The sequence below is a fragment of the Xenopus laevis genome, chromosome 6L (assembly GCF_017654675.1).
Source record: "Xenopus laevis strain J_2021 chromosome 6L, Xenopus_laevis_v10.1, whole genome shotgun sequence".
NCBI lineage: Eukaryota > Metazoa > Chordata > Amphibia > Anura > Pipidae > Xenopus > Xenopus laevis.
In genome coordinates this window covers 10,443,300-10,458,956 of record NC_054381.1, presented here as the reverse complement: position 1 = coordinate 10,458,956, position 15,657 = coordinate 10,443,300, and the positions used below count along the sequence as shown (strand labels likewise).

General features: G+C 38.6%; 1 protein-coding gene across 1 annotated transcript in view; it reads right to left on the bottom strand.

Moving 5' to 3' along the window:
* Positions 1-15,657, bottom strand: part of crhr2.L (corticotropin releasing hormone receptor 2 L homeolog) — a 191,128-nt gene that overhangs the window by 120,253 nt on the left and 55,218 nt on the right. Inside the window, exon 2 of the mRNA XM_041565759.1 lies at positions 8,022-8,115. Coding sequence (XP_041421693.1) covers positions 8,022-8,115 — 94 coding nt within the window. The remainder of the gene's footprint in view (positions 1-8,021; positions 8,116-15,657) is intronic.

Sequence of the window (15,657 nt, the reverse complement as noted above, 5' to 3'; positions counted from 1 at the left end):
TCCATGTAATGTGAAGTGTTTATGTACATTAAAATCTCATAAAACGCTTTCTAAGTTATTCCTTTGGGTTGGCAATGGCATTACATTTAGATTACATTGATAGAGATATATTTATTTATTTGTGCACAGCATTTCTCTTTCAATAAGGTACGGATGAGACAAGGTGAATATTTTCCCCGTGAACACAACTTATTTGTTATGAGTAAGTGATAAACAGGAAAGTTCCTTATGTATCAATGTATGTCATTCAGTCGGCGCTAATTAGTAACATTAACAGCACAGAGTCGGCTGTATGTGTTCAGAATTGCTATTGCCACACAGCTGATTCTCTGTTGCTTGGAATTCAACAGATTCAGCCATTTTTAATGTTTATTACAACAAAATGCCATACATCGGGCTTAAAAACAGTTTGTGTTTAGCACATAAATAATTAGGGGTCTGTGAGAATTGTACATACAGGAAATGTCTGTTAGTCCATATTGCTCATTTCCCAGATTCAAGCCCCTTTGCTGACTAATTTATCATAATACAGATGCTGTTGGGTTATGGGAAGACTCCTTATAGATATAGGGTGCAGGGAACACACGACAGCCAGCCAATAGTTATCATTCTAGGTCCATTGTTCTAACTGCTCCGGACCATAAAATGTAATTAGTTGTTAGAGCCATCTAAAAAGGTAGGACTGACAGGTTCTTGTGGCACCAGTATCAGAGGGGTCACCTCGGGGGGCGGGATATAAATAAAAGTATAAAATACATATTGTACTGTATTATTGTACCAATAGTCTATGTTATTTTCAGGGTTTATCTTCTGCACGTCCAACTCTGCTTCTCCCCTTTAAGAAAAAAAGACAATGTTCTGTTGTTGGGATGTAGAGATCATCAGCTCAAGATTTACTGGTGCAAAACTATCAAACATTTGGGCACTCCTGCCAGTAAAGAAGACCTCACAAGCACAGTATGGTTGGACTGCAATGTAAATTTATCACTGTAAATTATAAGGCTATTAGAAGTCTCTGAGAGTTTCTGGGGCCATATAAAGGCACAAGGCTGCAGGCTGAGTTATACAGGGAACTCTGAGTATCACTCATGTATTATAAGGGATAATGTACCCCCTACTGTAAATGATAAGGATATTAGAAGTCACTGAGGGGTTGTTCTGTGACCATATAAAGGCACAAGGCTGCAGGCTGAGTTATACAGGGAACTCTGAGTATCACTCATGTATTATAAGGGATAATGTACCCCCTACTGTAAATGATAAGGATATTAGAAGTCACTGAGGGGTTGTTCTGTGACCATATAAAGGCACAAGGCTGCAGGCTGAGTTATACAGGGAACTCTGAGTATCACTCATGTATTATAAGGGATAATGTACCCCCTACTGTAAATGATAAGGATATTAGAAGTCACTGAGGGGTTGTTCTGTGACCATATAAAGGCACAAGGCTGCAGGCTGAGTTATACAGGGAACTCTGAGTATCACTCATGTATTATAAGGGATAATGTACCCCCTACTGTAAATGATAAGGATATTAGAAGTCACTGAGGGGTTGTTCTGTGACCATATAAAGACACAAGGCTACAGGCTGAGTTATACAGGGAACTCTGAGTATTACTCATGTATCATATAAAATAATAAATGCCAGGAACCAGATACCATATGTAGATTTGCATGGAATGAAGTTTAGTTTATAACATAATGACTGACTGTTGAGGGGAGGAAAAGGGCAGGACACAACATGGACTCTATTAAGTGAAATCAACGATAAGATTTAGAGGAACTGGATAAGTGGATAGTGGGAATAAGGTTACCGCACTAGCCAACAAAGAATGAATGAAATTACCTGAATTATTTGCCTTATTAATATGTATTTTCTTACAGACAGATGTTATTCTTACAGAGTGCACCAATGAGGTTATAAGGACTGCGGGAGAGGGAACTAATGAGATTTGCTGATTATCTGGCAGAAATTTTGGCTGTTTATTTATGGAAAGCAGAGTAAAGAACACAATGATTGAATGAATGGCATGTCTGGGAGGGACAATAAATGAAATTAATGAATTGCGGAGGTTGTATGAAGTGTAGGGAAATAACAAGATGAAAGGCCTCATGGGAGACTGAATGAACCAGGAGTTTTAATTGTGGGTTAGAGATAAAGATCTTGACTCTGTTGAAATCACGACCTCAGGGTAAAGAAATTACTTTACCAGCTGCAAGTTATTCATTGTACATGTCCCCTGCAAATTTATGAGGGGTATCCAAGAGAATGATCTAGATTACTCCCATGATGTAGGAATTGTGTTTAGTGCCAACATACAATCACAAAGTAACAGATTAATACATAATCCACAGGATAATCAAGACTTAGAAATAACAACAACAAAACAGATGAAATCAAAGAATCAATCTGTAACCTTCAATATTATCATGAAAGTTTAACTTTCCATTCCTCAATTCATTTAGTTTGAGAGTTTCAGAGATGGAGCTGCTGATGTTCCTTCTTCTCCTAATCTTTCTGCCTGATCCCTTCTTATTCCAGGGAATTCCTCACCCTCTTCTAGGAAAACACTTTGCTTCTTAGAATCTTCTTCCAACCTCTTCCAGCCCCCTGAGACCCAACTGCCCATCTCACTTTCTTTGCTCCTCTCTGCTTTCTGCTCTCTCCTCCAACTTTTTTAGTTCCTCTTCTTTCTTTTCCATCTCCCCCAAACTGGTTGGGTTATTAACTAAACCTCAAATTTATCTGGTCAGGCTTTTTGGGGCAAAAACCTGTATTTTTTGTTGAAAAAAACCTAGAATTTTTTGACATTTATTATACCCCAATGCTGCAAAAAGCCAGAATTCAAAAATCCATCATCTCAGACCTGTTGAGGTCCCGTATAAGTCAATGGCAGAGGCATCTATCTCAATTTGAGGTTATTGTGGTCTGTGCTGGGTTTACCCCCGAAAATCCAACTTTTTTGGGATTTTCAGGCAAAAAACTCCATAAAATTGAGCGATTCGAGAAAAATGCCTTAGAAATTTGAGCAAATCGCTTGATTTTATTGAGTTTTTCGACAATCCGATTAATTCGAGTTATTTTATTAATAAAAAATATCAAATCGAGCATGGGAGTTTGGTTGTGGTTTTTTTTTTAATAAAATATGAGATAAATTGAGATTTTAGTAAATAACCCCTTTCAATTGAATCTCCCTCCCAGAAATGTTCTAGTACCAGGAAAAGAGAAAAAGTCCCTGGAATCTAGATCAGGAGGTGGCAACAACCAATTAGATAAAGGCACAAGGATGAGTCTAAGTCAGGCCTGAGAAATAACGTAAGAATTAGTTATGAGCAAATCTGTAACAAATTATTAAAACCTCTACAAAATTTGCATAATCTCGCAAAAAATTCGCAAAATGAGTTGGAGTCAATAGACATTTTTTTCTCTAGGTTTTTCTCTTGTGAAAATTATTTAAGAGAATCGAAATGCAGGGTGAAATTCTAGTGCAGATTTGAGAAAACGATAGTTTTGCCACAGATCTGTATTAGTAATAATAGTTGCATTGTTTGTAAATACTTAAATGGGTTGTTCACCTTCCAATCACTTTTTCAGTTCAATTGTTTTCAGATTGTTCTCCAGAAATAGACTTTTTTCAGTTACGGTACTTTACATTTTTTATTTTTTACCGTTTTTACAAAGTTTAAAGTTGAAATTCAATTCGAATTTGAAAAAAATTAAATAATTTGAATATTGTAATTTATCATGTCATTCGACTTCGACCATTCGCCATCTAAAACCTGCCGAACTGCTGTTTTAGCCTATGGGGGACCTCCTAGAAACTATTTGGAGTCAATTAGTGGACTATGAAAAATCAAAGTTTTTTCGATTCGAATTCGAACAAATCCACTATTCCTTCGATTTGTACAATTCGAATTTGGCCAAATACGGACCTATTTGATCGAAAACGGACCTATTCGGCCAAAAAAACCTTTGACTTAATTTCAGTTGCTCTTTTTGAATTCGAATTTTGAAGTTTTTCAAATTCGAAATTCGACCCTTGATAAATATGACACTAAATTGATACATTTCTCAGCTCGGCAGGAATTTTTGAACAGCACCACCAAACTCTTTATCTTTAAAAAGCCTTTATTTATGCTTTCAAGGGCATCACAGCAACGTTTCAGGCCATGCGGTCTTTTATCGAGCTTGATAAAAGGCCGTATGGCCTGAAACGTTGCTGTGGTGCCGTTGAAATCATAAATAAAGGCTTTTTAAAGATAAAGAGTTTAGTGGTGCTGTTCAAAAATTCCTGCCAATTTGTGATGCCAATGGAAAGTGGCCATTGAAGAACGTGCACACCCCTGTAAAGAGTGAAAATCGATGTGACTACTTGTCTGCGATACTTTTCTCAGCAGCATCTCTGGAATATTAGCAACTATTCTATCAATTCCAACAGCTGCCTGTAATGAAACTCAAAGACTCTGCTCAGCAGGGACAAAGATAAGAAACGGATCAACTAAATGTATCAATTTAGAAAAGTTTAGAGGGTCGGCGACCCCCCTCCCAGAGCTGCTTTAAAAGGTGAAAAATTACATTACATTACATATTAGAAGAACGGTCACCCATAGAAAATAGAAAGTAATTTGAAAAAGTCTTTATTTCTGGTGAACTATCTGAAACCAACTGAACTAAAAAAAAGTGTTGGAAGGTGAACTACCCCTTTAGGGGGTAATGTAATAAAAACTCTTGTTTGGCCACTTCTAGTAACCCACAGCAACCAAGCAGACAAAAGAAATATAACCAGAAGAAATGTACTATGTGCACATAAACTCTGCACAATAAAGTGTCTATTTAATGGAAAATACGTAAAATAATGTAGCCCATACAGATAAATGATCCATTTATCTCATAATTACCTTGACTTCTCAAGGACATAAAAATATCTGTAACCTACAGTGTGTTTTCTATAGAAATCGAATTAAAAATAATTCATTCCGCAATCAAATTAAATTGGAAAAAAGATGGGAAAATCAGTCGGAGTTGATCAGAATCTCCCTTTTATCCGTAACACATTTCAGCGAAAGCGTTTAATACATACTCAAAATATTCAACGGTGTATTGGCCACTTTGGTATAATTTAGTCTTGTCAACAAATCTCTCAATTAAAATTATTTTTCTCCTCCAAAGACCTGGAGATGCTGTTTTTTTTCTTATCAGGGCACAAAGTTTTTTTGGCAAGGCAACTAGAAAACTCAAAATGTTATGGAAATGTTGCTGTTCCGAAATTTTCAAAAACTTGCTTTTCTACTTTTTTTTTTTCTATATATTTCTACCACTCTGGTATATTAACAATATGGTACAGTGATCTCTAGCTGTCATCTCTCATGTATCTCTTTATTTTTCTCTCTCCAAGCAATGACTATTTTTGCAGTTATTGGTATGCGTGCCAGTGGCAACCTTTACTAGCTGAGATAAGGTCACGCAGATCAAGCCCGTGATAGACAAGTAACCAGTCACATGCCCTGTACAGAGCTGGAGCCAGAGCTTTAGGGGCTGGGGAAATGAAGTGGAAAATGTATGTGCATAAATGGCTAGTGCATTACAGACGTTATTGTGCCCTCTTTACTTCATCCCTGTTTGCTGTTGTCTTGGGCCAAAAGGCACCTTGTAGCTTTCTGTTTATAAATGACCTTCCTGATCGGCAACTCGGATCCCACCAACCGGAGGTTCATCACTTTTCGATTTTGATCATAGGCAACACATCTTAATTACATAAACAGCCATACGTTTCTATAAAAAACAATTTAGTTGCACTTGTAAACATAGAAATCAACATACTATCCTTATATATATAGGTAGGAGAGTCCTGATTCAGCCAAATGGGTGGAGCTTAGCCGAAAGTTCGAAAGGCTTTGGGTGAATTTAGATTGTATCTGGCAGTACCTTGGCGTGGTCTGGAAGACCAAGGGGGTTATTTAATAAACTCTGAATGCAAAAATCATGAAAAATTTCGATTTTGTTTTATAAAATCAGACTTTTAAAAAATCACAATCTTTTTCGGAATTTATTGAACCCTGAGGATGGAAAAGTCTGGATCTGAAAATCCGGCATCTCAGACCTGTCGAGGTTGCATATAAGTCAATGGGAGAAGACCAAATGATTTTTTGATGTGCACTGGGTTTCGTGCAATACCCCAAAGTTTTTAGGCAAAAATCGGAGTTTTGGGTGAAAAATCCAAAAAAAAAAACTTGAAAATCGGATGAAAAGTCAGAAAAAATAGTGAAAATCTGATTTTTCCCGCAAAGCAAATTTTCAGGAAAATGTGATCATAAATAAGCGTAAAAAACCCGAGCAGATTTGATCGGAGTTTGTAGCAAAAAATATTGGGATAAATTCAAGCTTTTATAAATAACCCCTCAAGTGTGTGGACCACACAATCCATTTTTTATTGCAGATATGATAATTTAGTTTCATTGCCAGGGATCTCCAATGTGTGGCTTCAAGCTAGTACAACTACAATTCCCATTATGTGATGGTGATGGAAAAATCAATGTGATGGAAAAATCAATTCGCCAGCAGTAGGGTGTCAGATATTCATTGACATTTACATCCAATATATCTTATAGGGGGCTCCTTTCCTAGCAGATGTATTAGAGCTCACTCTATTAAACTCACCAGACATCATGTCTCTCTACATGCAGGATTTGTGCAAAAGGCAGTTATTTTGTTAGATTTTGTTTGTACTGGAATCAGTTATTTGAATGAGCTCTAATTCATCTGCTAGGAAAGGAGCCCCCCTATAAGATATATTGGATCTAACTGTCAATGAATATCTGACACCCAACTGCTGCATGAAGAGAGAATGAAGAGAAACAGATGCTGAGAGAGGAATAGTGAACATAAACTTGATCATTTCAGAAACAATGCAGTTTATTTAAAGGGATACTGTCAAGGGAAAACAATTTTTTTTTAAAAAAATGAATCAGTTAATAGTGCTGCTCCAGCAGAATTCTGCACTGAAATCCATTTCTCAAAAGAGCAAACAGATTTTTTTATATTAAATTTTGAAATCTGACATGGGGCTAGACATTTTGACAATTTCCCAGCTGCCCCAAGTCATGTGACTTGTGCTCTGATAAACTTCAATCACTCTTTACTGCTGTACTGCAAGTTGGAATGATATCACCCCCCTCCCTTTCCCCCCCCCAGCAGCCAAACAAAAGAACAATGGGAAGGTAACCAGATAGCAGCTCCCTAACACAAGATAACAGCTGCCTGGTAGATCTAAGAACAACACTCAATAGTAAAAGCCCATGTCCCACTGAGACACATTCAGTTACATTGAGAATGAAAAACAGCAGCCTGGCAGAAAGCATTTCTCTCCTAAAGTGCAGGCACAAGTCACATGACCAGAGGCAGCTGGGAAATTGACAAAATGTCTAGCCCCATGTCAGATTTCAAAATTGAATATAAAAAAATCTGTTTGCTCTTTTGAGAAATGGATTTCAGTGCAGAATTCTGCTGGAGCAGCACTATTAACTGATGTGTTTTGAAAAAAACATGTTTTCCGATGACAGGATCCCTTTAATTGATTGTATATAGAAAGTTTCTTATTTCAGTATGAGGAAGATTATATTAAATTTAAATTTTTGTGAAAGTTCTCCTTTTAGAAATTAAAGGGGTTTGATCATTGATCCATCTGCCCAAACCGCTCCAACTTCTTAGAAAGCCTTTTGTTGATGCCTAGATGGAACGTGAAGGATGGAACCTCAATCTTCATTATTGTCTTGGCAGAATGCATATTTGGTTCAACACTCTTTACCTGATTTAGTCTAGAAAAAACTATCACCTTGGAGAACCCCATTCAGCACTAAAATGTAGTGACTAAAAAAACATGGACAAGATCAGCCTGTTGAGAAAATACACTGGTTTCCTCCATATAAAGACTAGTTGTAATTCAGTAACAGGTGAGCCACTGTGTATTTATGACACAAACTCAACACCCAGGAAAGAGAAAGTGTTGATAGAGCGATGTTACCTGTGATATTATAGAGAGCAGACAGGGCCTCGCAGTACCTCTCCAACAGGGCAGTCAAAGAAAGGTTTTCAGAGCACGTTCCACGAATAATTGTCTGACGAGGAAAGAAAAAAAAAAGAACCCTATTAATGTGCATCATAACTGAATCCCTAAAGTTCTGCTTTGAATAGAATTGAGACAACTGCTTCAATAAAATGAGATTGTCCTGCAAATTATTGTGCTTGGTAACTTACAAATGTATATAGATTTCAGAATTTTTTGGTTAGCACACGGCTGATTGGTTGATTTGTTCACCTCTGTGCTGCTGCTTAGTTGCCTTACATTTCAGATCTTGGGGACGAGACCCCTTGGGACAAATTCACTAAGATTCGAAGTTGCGCCAGGCGCAACTTTGCGCGCTTTCGCCGCACTTCGCCAGGCGTAGTTTCGCCAGCGCTCCGCAAATTCACTAAAATCCGAAGTTGCGCACAGGGGTAGCGTAAGTTTGCAAAGTTGCGCTAGCGTTGATTCGCCAAGCGAAGCGAAGTTTCGCTAGCGATGGTTCATTTGCATACGGCGCCAAATTCAAATTTCAATGGAGGAATATGTATCAGCACTACACAAGCCTGGGAAACCTTCAAAACATCAAATAAAAATTTTATTTTGCCCTACACATGTGCCCACTGTATAGGTAAGTTGCCATGAGTCAGGAAATGTAGGGGGGAAGGAGGGGAGCCCCAAAAATCTTTTTCAGCCTATCACCTATAATATAGAAAACACGCCAGCGTTTTTTGGGACTTAGAAAAAATTTTGACTTTTTTTGAAGCAATCCCTATCTACTCTATTGCGCTTCGCCTGGTCTGAGGTGGCGAAGGAAGACTAGCGTAAAAGGTAGCGTTCAGTACAATGCGCGCGTTAGTGAATTTGTCTAGTTACGTCCGTAGAGAAAATTCGCCAGTCGTAAGGGTGCGAAGTAACACTAGCGAATCTACGCCAGCGTTCGTTAGTGAATTTGCGAAGTAACGAAAATGCCCAACGCTAGCGAATTGACGCTAGCGTTCGGCGCTTAGTGAATTTGCCCCCTTGTCTCTCCAGTCCCTTGCAATTATATTGGGTTACAAGTTGCTCAACTTCACTTTCAAATATTCTACTCAATTATAATTGCAAAGAGTTCTTATTCCCTGCCTTCATTATCAAAGGAATTCTCCACTCTATGTACTCTTGGGACTCAAATACAGATATACATACGAAGGAAGGGGCAGATTTACTAAGGGTCGAATATCGAGGGTTAATTAACCCTCGATATTCGACTAGGAACTAAAATCGTTCGACTTCGAATATCGAAGTCGAACGATTTAGCGCTAATCCTACGATCGAACAATCGAAGGATTATTCGTTCGATCGAACGATTAAATCCTTCGAATCGAACGATTCGAAGGATTTTAATACAACGATCGAAGGAATATCCTTCGATCAAAAAAATTCAGGCAAGCCTATGGGGACCTTCCCCATAGGCTAACATTGACTTCGGTAGCTTTTAGCTGCCGAAGTATGGGGTCGAAGTTTTTCTTAAAGAGACAGTACTTCGATTATCGAATGGTCGAATAGTCGAATGATTTTTAGTTCGAATCGTTCGATTCGTAGTCGTAGTCGAAGGTCGAAGTAGCCCATTCGATGGTCGAAGTAGCCCAAAAAACACTTCGAAATTCGAAGTTTTTTTAATTCGAATCCTTCACTCGAGCTTTGTAAATGTGCCCCGAAGTAATACCCACTCTTGGATTTATTATAGAAACAAAGAATTTGACAGCAGGAAAGAACCAGTTTGTCCGTCCTGTCAATCCATTCAGTGCGTGGCCTTAGTTTGGTTGGAATTCCAATGCAGAGTTTGCTTGAATTCCTTTACAGGCGTGTTCGCAAAAACGGAAGACATTATTTATTGTCAGATATTTTTTATACCCCTATCTGCAACTTTAATTTTTCAAAAAGTTGTGCGACCTCAGTCCTTGAAAATGAGGGGTCACTTTCCTGCAGAAAGTGGGGGGAGGGTTGCTCATAGTTTGTTTAATTGCTTTTCTGGTGTTTATCAAATCTCATGCGAAAAATGTAAAAATTATAATAATAATAATTTAATAATAGTGAGTGATGGGCGAATTTGTCCCGTTTCGCTTTGCCAAAAAATTCGCGAATTAAATGGTGAAAAATTTGGGAAATTCAAATCTTGATGGCCGCGTCAATTCATGTCAATTTTGATGCCCGCATTAAAGTCAATGGGCGTCCGAATAATGTTGACGCGTGACAGTTTTGACTCGAACGACTATACTGACGTGCATCCAATTTTTTTTTTGACACTTGTGAATTTTGCAGTTTCGTGAACTTATTCGCCGGCGGCAAAACGGGAAATTCGCCGTGAATTCGCACCTGGCTAATTTATTCGCCCATCAGTAATAATAGTGTTTGGCCGGGAAGAGGAACTAGGGGGCAGATTTATCAAGGGTCGAATTTAAAATTTGAAAAACTTCGAAATTCGAATTCAAAAAGACCAACCGAAAATGTAATAAAATTCGAATCGTATGAGTCGATTTTTCAGAGTCCACCAATTGACTCCAAATAGGTTCTAGGAGGTCCCCCATAGGCTAAAACAGCAATTCAGCAGGTTTTAGATGGCCAAAGTCGAATTTTTAAAGAGACAATACATGATAAATTCCGATTTTCGAATTTTCAATTTTTTTTAAAATTCAAATCGAATTTGCACTATTCCGTAGTCAAAGTACACAAAAATTAGCTCGAAATTCTAAATTTTTTTAATTCAAGTTTTCACTTCGACTTTTGATAAATCTGCCTCTAGGTGTAGGCAGAAGAAGTGCCTAGGGTGGAACTGTGGAAAAGTGCCTAGGGTGGAAACCTTTCCCTGGTTTCACCCCTGGTGTAAGCCTGAGATTTTTGGAGAGGAGTGTGGTCCGATTGGACTTGCCTTGGACTCACAATCTTGAATTTTAATACATCAGCCTCTTACAATAATTCAATCGAATTCAGTGCCTAGGAGAGTTTTTTTTTTCTACTCCACTTTTTTTTTTTTTAATGGAAAATTGTTTGTGAAAAGATAATCTTACAGCTCTTTGAATGTGGTGGATAGAAATTGTCGGTGAAATTGTGCAGCACTTTTTGGATGAATGGCTCGTTACAAAAAACACTTTTGCGATCAAGTACTCAGAAAACGGAGGGTTTTCCTATTAAAAAATAAGTAATTCCTAGGTTTCAAGTGGGTTTGGGATTGTTTTTGGGTGTATGTAATAAATAGTGATGGTCGAATTTGCACCACTTTACTTCGGCGAAAAATTCGAAAATTTCGTGAGAATTCGCAAAACGGCAAAAAATTCGCAAAACGGCGCCGCCGTCTCGTTTTTGACGCTGGCATCCGTTTTTGATGCTGGCGTCCGTTTTTTTTACGCCAGCGTCCGTTTTTTTTGCGAAAATGCGTCGTCGTCCAAAAAACTTATTCGCCATCGAATTTTCGTGGCTGAAACGCGCAAATTTGCCGCAAATTCACGCCTGGCGAATATATTCGCCCCTCACTAGTAATAAAAATAAGATCTCGATTGTGACAAATATCAGGTCAGCAGTGCAGGAAGCAGATTCTATCGAAGATATTGTGAACGCTAAAAAATTCTTTTTTATTAAGACGGAATAACTGAGGACCTCTGAGGAATATGCTAAACGATGGGAAAATGTAAATATTGCAATTTGATGTTTTCTTTTGGAAATGTTTTGACATGATTTTTTCCCCCCTTTGTTTTTTTTCTTTTTTTTTGTAGCCGTGATTTTTAAATACAGAACAATTCCCACCCATGTGTCTAAATGCAAATATACAGAGAAGGAATGTTCCTTGTACACAATATCAAATCCCCTCGTAATTGGCGGGGAACTGTAAATAAACAGAATATAAATGCATTCATATGAATCAGATGTTTAATGGGCTTGCACAGCCTATGGTGTTGAACTGCAACTCTCAGGATATTCTGGTAACAATGCTGTGAATTGTAGTTCATCGACATCTGGTGAGCTTTAAGTTGCGTTGGGTTCGCACCAGCTGTAAATGTCCCTAATATTTACTTGACACCATTTACCCTCCGCTCTTGGGGCCTTTAATGTGTTTAAAGTAACTCTCAGCATCTTTCAGCAACAGTGGGAGGCCAGTTAATCTCCACACATCATTCAGCAGGTCTGACATTGAAATCATGGTCTGGGTTTGATATTTGGAAGGGAAAAAAGTATTTTATTGCATGAAAGAAAAGCTGGGGCAAAAAAGAAAGAATTTGGTTGCTGCACCTATGGGAAAGAGTAGCTTGTAACATTCATTCCCATTTTAGGGGCAGATTTACTTGAGGGTGAAAATTCGCTTTGCAGCCATCGATACACTTCGCCAGGCGAAAACTCGCTCAGACATCGCTAATTAACTGTATGAACGCAGAGTTTCTTCGTGGGCTCCGAACGCTGGCAACGTTTCGCTATCGTTACTTCGGCAATGCGAGCAATTGAAAGCGAAGATGCGCTAGCGTTCATTCCTGCCTAGCGCACATTCACTAGAGGACTTGCGCTCAGGTTGATTTGCATACGGTGGGAAATTGAAAGTTGAATGGACGTATATGATGCAACAAATACATTACATTACACATTAGGGGGCCGATTCACCAATTAACCCTCGATATTCGACTGGGAATTAAAATCCTTCGACTTCGAATATCGAAGTCGAAGGATTTAGCGCGGATAGTACGATCGAACGATTGAAGGATTATTCCTTCGATCTAACGATTAAATCATTCGAATCGTTAGATTTGAAGGATTTTAATCCAACGATCGAAGGAATATCCTTCGATCAAAAAAACTTAGGAAAGCCTATGGGGACCTTCCCCATAGGCTAACATTGAGTTCGGTAGGTTTTACATGGCGAACTAGGGGGTCGAAGTTTTTTTTAAAGAGACAGTACTTCGATTATCGAATGGTCGAATAGTTGAACGATTTTTAGTTCGAATCCTTCGATTCGAAGTCGAAGTCGTAGTCGAAGGTCGAAGTAGCCCATTCGATGGTCGAAGTAGCCCAAAAAACACTTCGAAATTCTTAGTTATTTTACTTCGAATCCTTCACTCGAAGTTAGTGAATCGGCCCCCATGTCCAGGGAACTTTAATAAAGACAATAGTTGTTATATTGCCCTACACATGAGCCCACTGTATGGTTAATGTTCCATATGTTATAAAATGTATTGGGGAACCCTGTTACCCAAAAAAATTTTTAAGGACTTTTGCAGGCTACCACTCTGAAAAAAGGAAAAGCGTTTTTTTGGACTAAAAAATATGATGTAAGTAACAGAAGAATGAGGAATATCTATGCACTTCACCTGGTCTGAGCTGGCGAAGGCAGGTCTGGCGGAAGAGGTAACGTTCAGTAAAATCGGCATTTCATTGAATTTGAGTAACGTCCATTCGCCAGAGCGAGTTGTCGTCTGGAGATAGAGTGTGAATGACCGCTAGCGTCTATCTCTTTCACTACCGAAGTGACGCCTGCGGGCGGTAACGCTAACGAATTGACACTAGCGTTAGCCACTTCGCCCTCGAGTAAATCTGCCCTATAATCATTGTTCCAAACCCTTCAGTGCTTCATGCTTATTGGCTTTTGGTGCCATTCTCCATATATGGAGGCATATTTATCAAAGGTAGGATTTTAGTGATTTTAGAGATTTTTGGCTAAATTCAAAAACTCTAAAACTACGAATGACATGACATTTATGAAAAGATCTGAATAAAAAAATGTACGAATACCAATATATTGAAAACCTCTAAAAATTCTAGTTTTTCCAGATAATTCCTTGCAGAAAAAAGATTCAAAAACCTCTAAGGTCTATTGGACCTTGACAACCTGGCAAAGTTTTTGTTAGTGGTTTTCTTGGTTTCTATACTTAAAACATCTCACATTTTTCAAGCTTTTTAAAAAAAAATAGGAAACCACACATTTTTAGAGATTCCCAGCCAACCCAGGCCCGTTCCACCACCCAGATCCAGGCCAGCTCCTCTGCCAGATCTAGACTCTCTACTGTGCCGGGACCATCCCATCTCCCCGCCAGTACTATCGCTACTGTGCCCAGACCATTCCCTCTCCCTGATCATAGGAGGAATTGAGTTAAAAATGTATGGGGCAGGGTGCTGTGATGGGTATTGGGCCCTTGAAGTCAGTCTTGGTGGGCCCCGGAAATCCCAGTCCAACCCTAGACTTACTGTGCCATCATGTGACTGTCAGTCTCTACATGTAACTGACAGTGTCTTCAATTCATGTAACTGACAGTGCCATTGTTTGACTGACAGTCTGGTATAACTGATAATTTAAAAAAAATAAAATTTATTGCCTTTAGAGGGTTTTCTAAACCACAAATAAACTTATTTTCTCTAAAACCATGAATGCCATGTAATTAATTAAAATATACAAATATAAAAATCTCGCCACAAATCCGAGCCTGCCCATCCACAGATTGACCTAAAAAACAAAATTTCAAAATCATGCAACAATTCAAATCGTTCAAATTTGACGCTGGAATCGTACAACTTTTTCGAATGGTTGCCGGAAAACCCAGACTTTTTTCAACATAAACCAATGCAGATCACGATGGCACAAAACATCTTCAAATTGTAAAAGGGACATCTGCCATTGACTTTTACACATTTCAGCTGAAGTATTTTCAAATTCTGATATTTTTTCCGCGTCGGGGTATAATAAATCTAAAAAAAAAATGAGTTTGAGTTTTTTTTCCCCTCTAAAAATTCAATTCAGAATTTGAGAGGTTTCTCCCGTTTAAAAACTCGACCAGAAAAGATCAAGGTTTAATAAATAGGTTCCTAAATGTTGCATTATTTATAACCCCCCCCCCCAATGCTAGGAAGTCATTTGAGATTCCGATTCTCCAGAAACACTACCTTTTGCTGTTAAAATATTTATAGGGCACAGGATTCCTATAGTCACGTGAACTGTTGGGACTAAACCACGTGCCTAGTATAGACTAACAAGTCAATAACAATGAGTAATGGTTCGATATATGGGCTAATAAGGACTAAAATAGCTTTGATGGAGCTCTTGGGGAACATCTAACTGGAAGTGTATTATTGATTCAAAGTGGCCCTCAATGTCCTTGCAAAATAGGTCACTTTAACCCAACTTTAGATCAGCAATAACTGCAGATGATGACAGCATTAAGCATATATTTTACTGGTTATTTCTGGCTCTTGTGTAATATAATAGCAAGTAATTATTTGGCATTAGGGATGTAGCGAACCGCCGAGTATGTGTTCGCGAACGCCGTTCGCGAACACCGGCAAAAAAAGCGAACAGTTCGCGAACTGTTCGCGAACTTCGAACATCCGAAAATCGTTCGATTCGAACGATCGTAGGATTTTTAATCGTTCGATCGAACGATTTTCGTTCGAATCGAACGAAAATCGTTCGATTTTAGCGATCGAATGGTCGAACGATTTTGACGCGAACGCCTATTGGCGAACGTCGCGCGACGTTCGCGAACTTGCGGCGGACGCGAACAGCCGATGTTCGCGCGAACAAGTTCGCCGCAGAACAGTTCGCTACATCCCTATTTGGCATGCCTTAAAGTCATACTAGCCA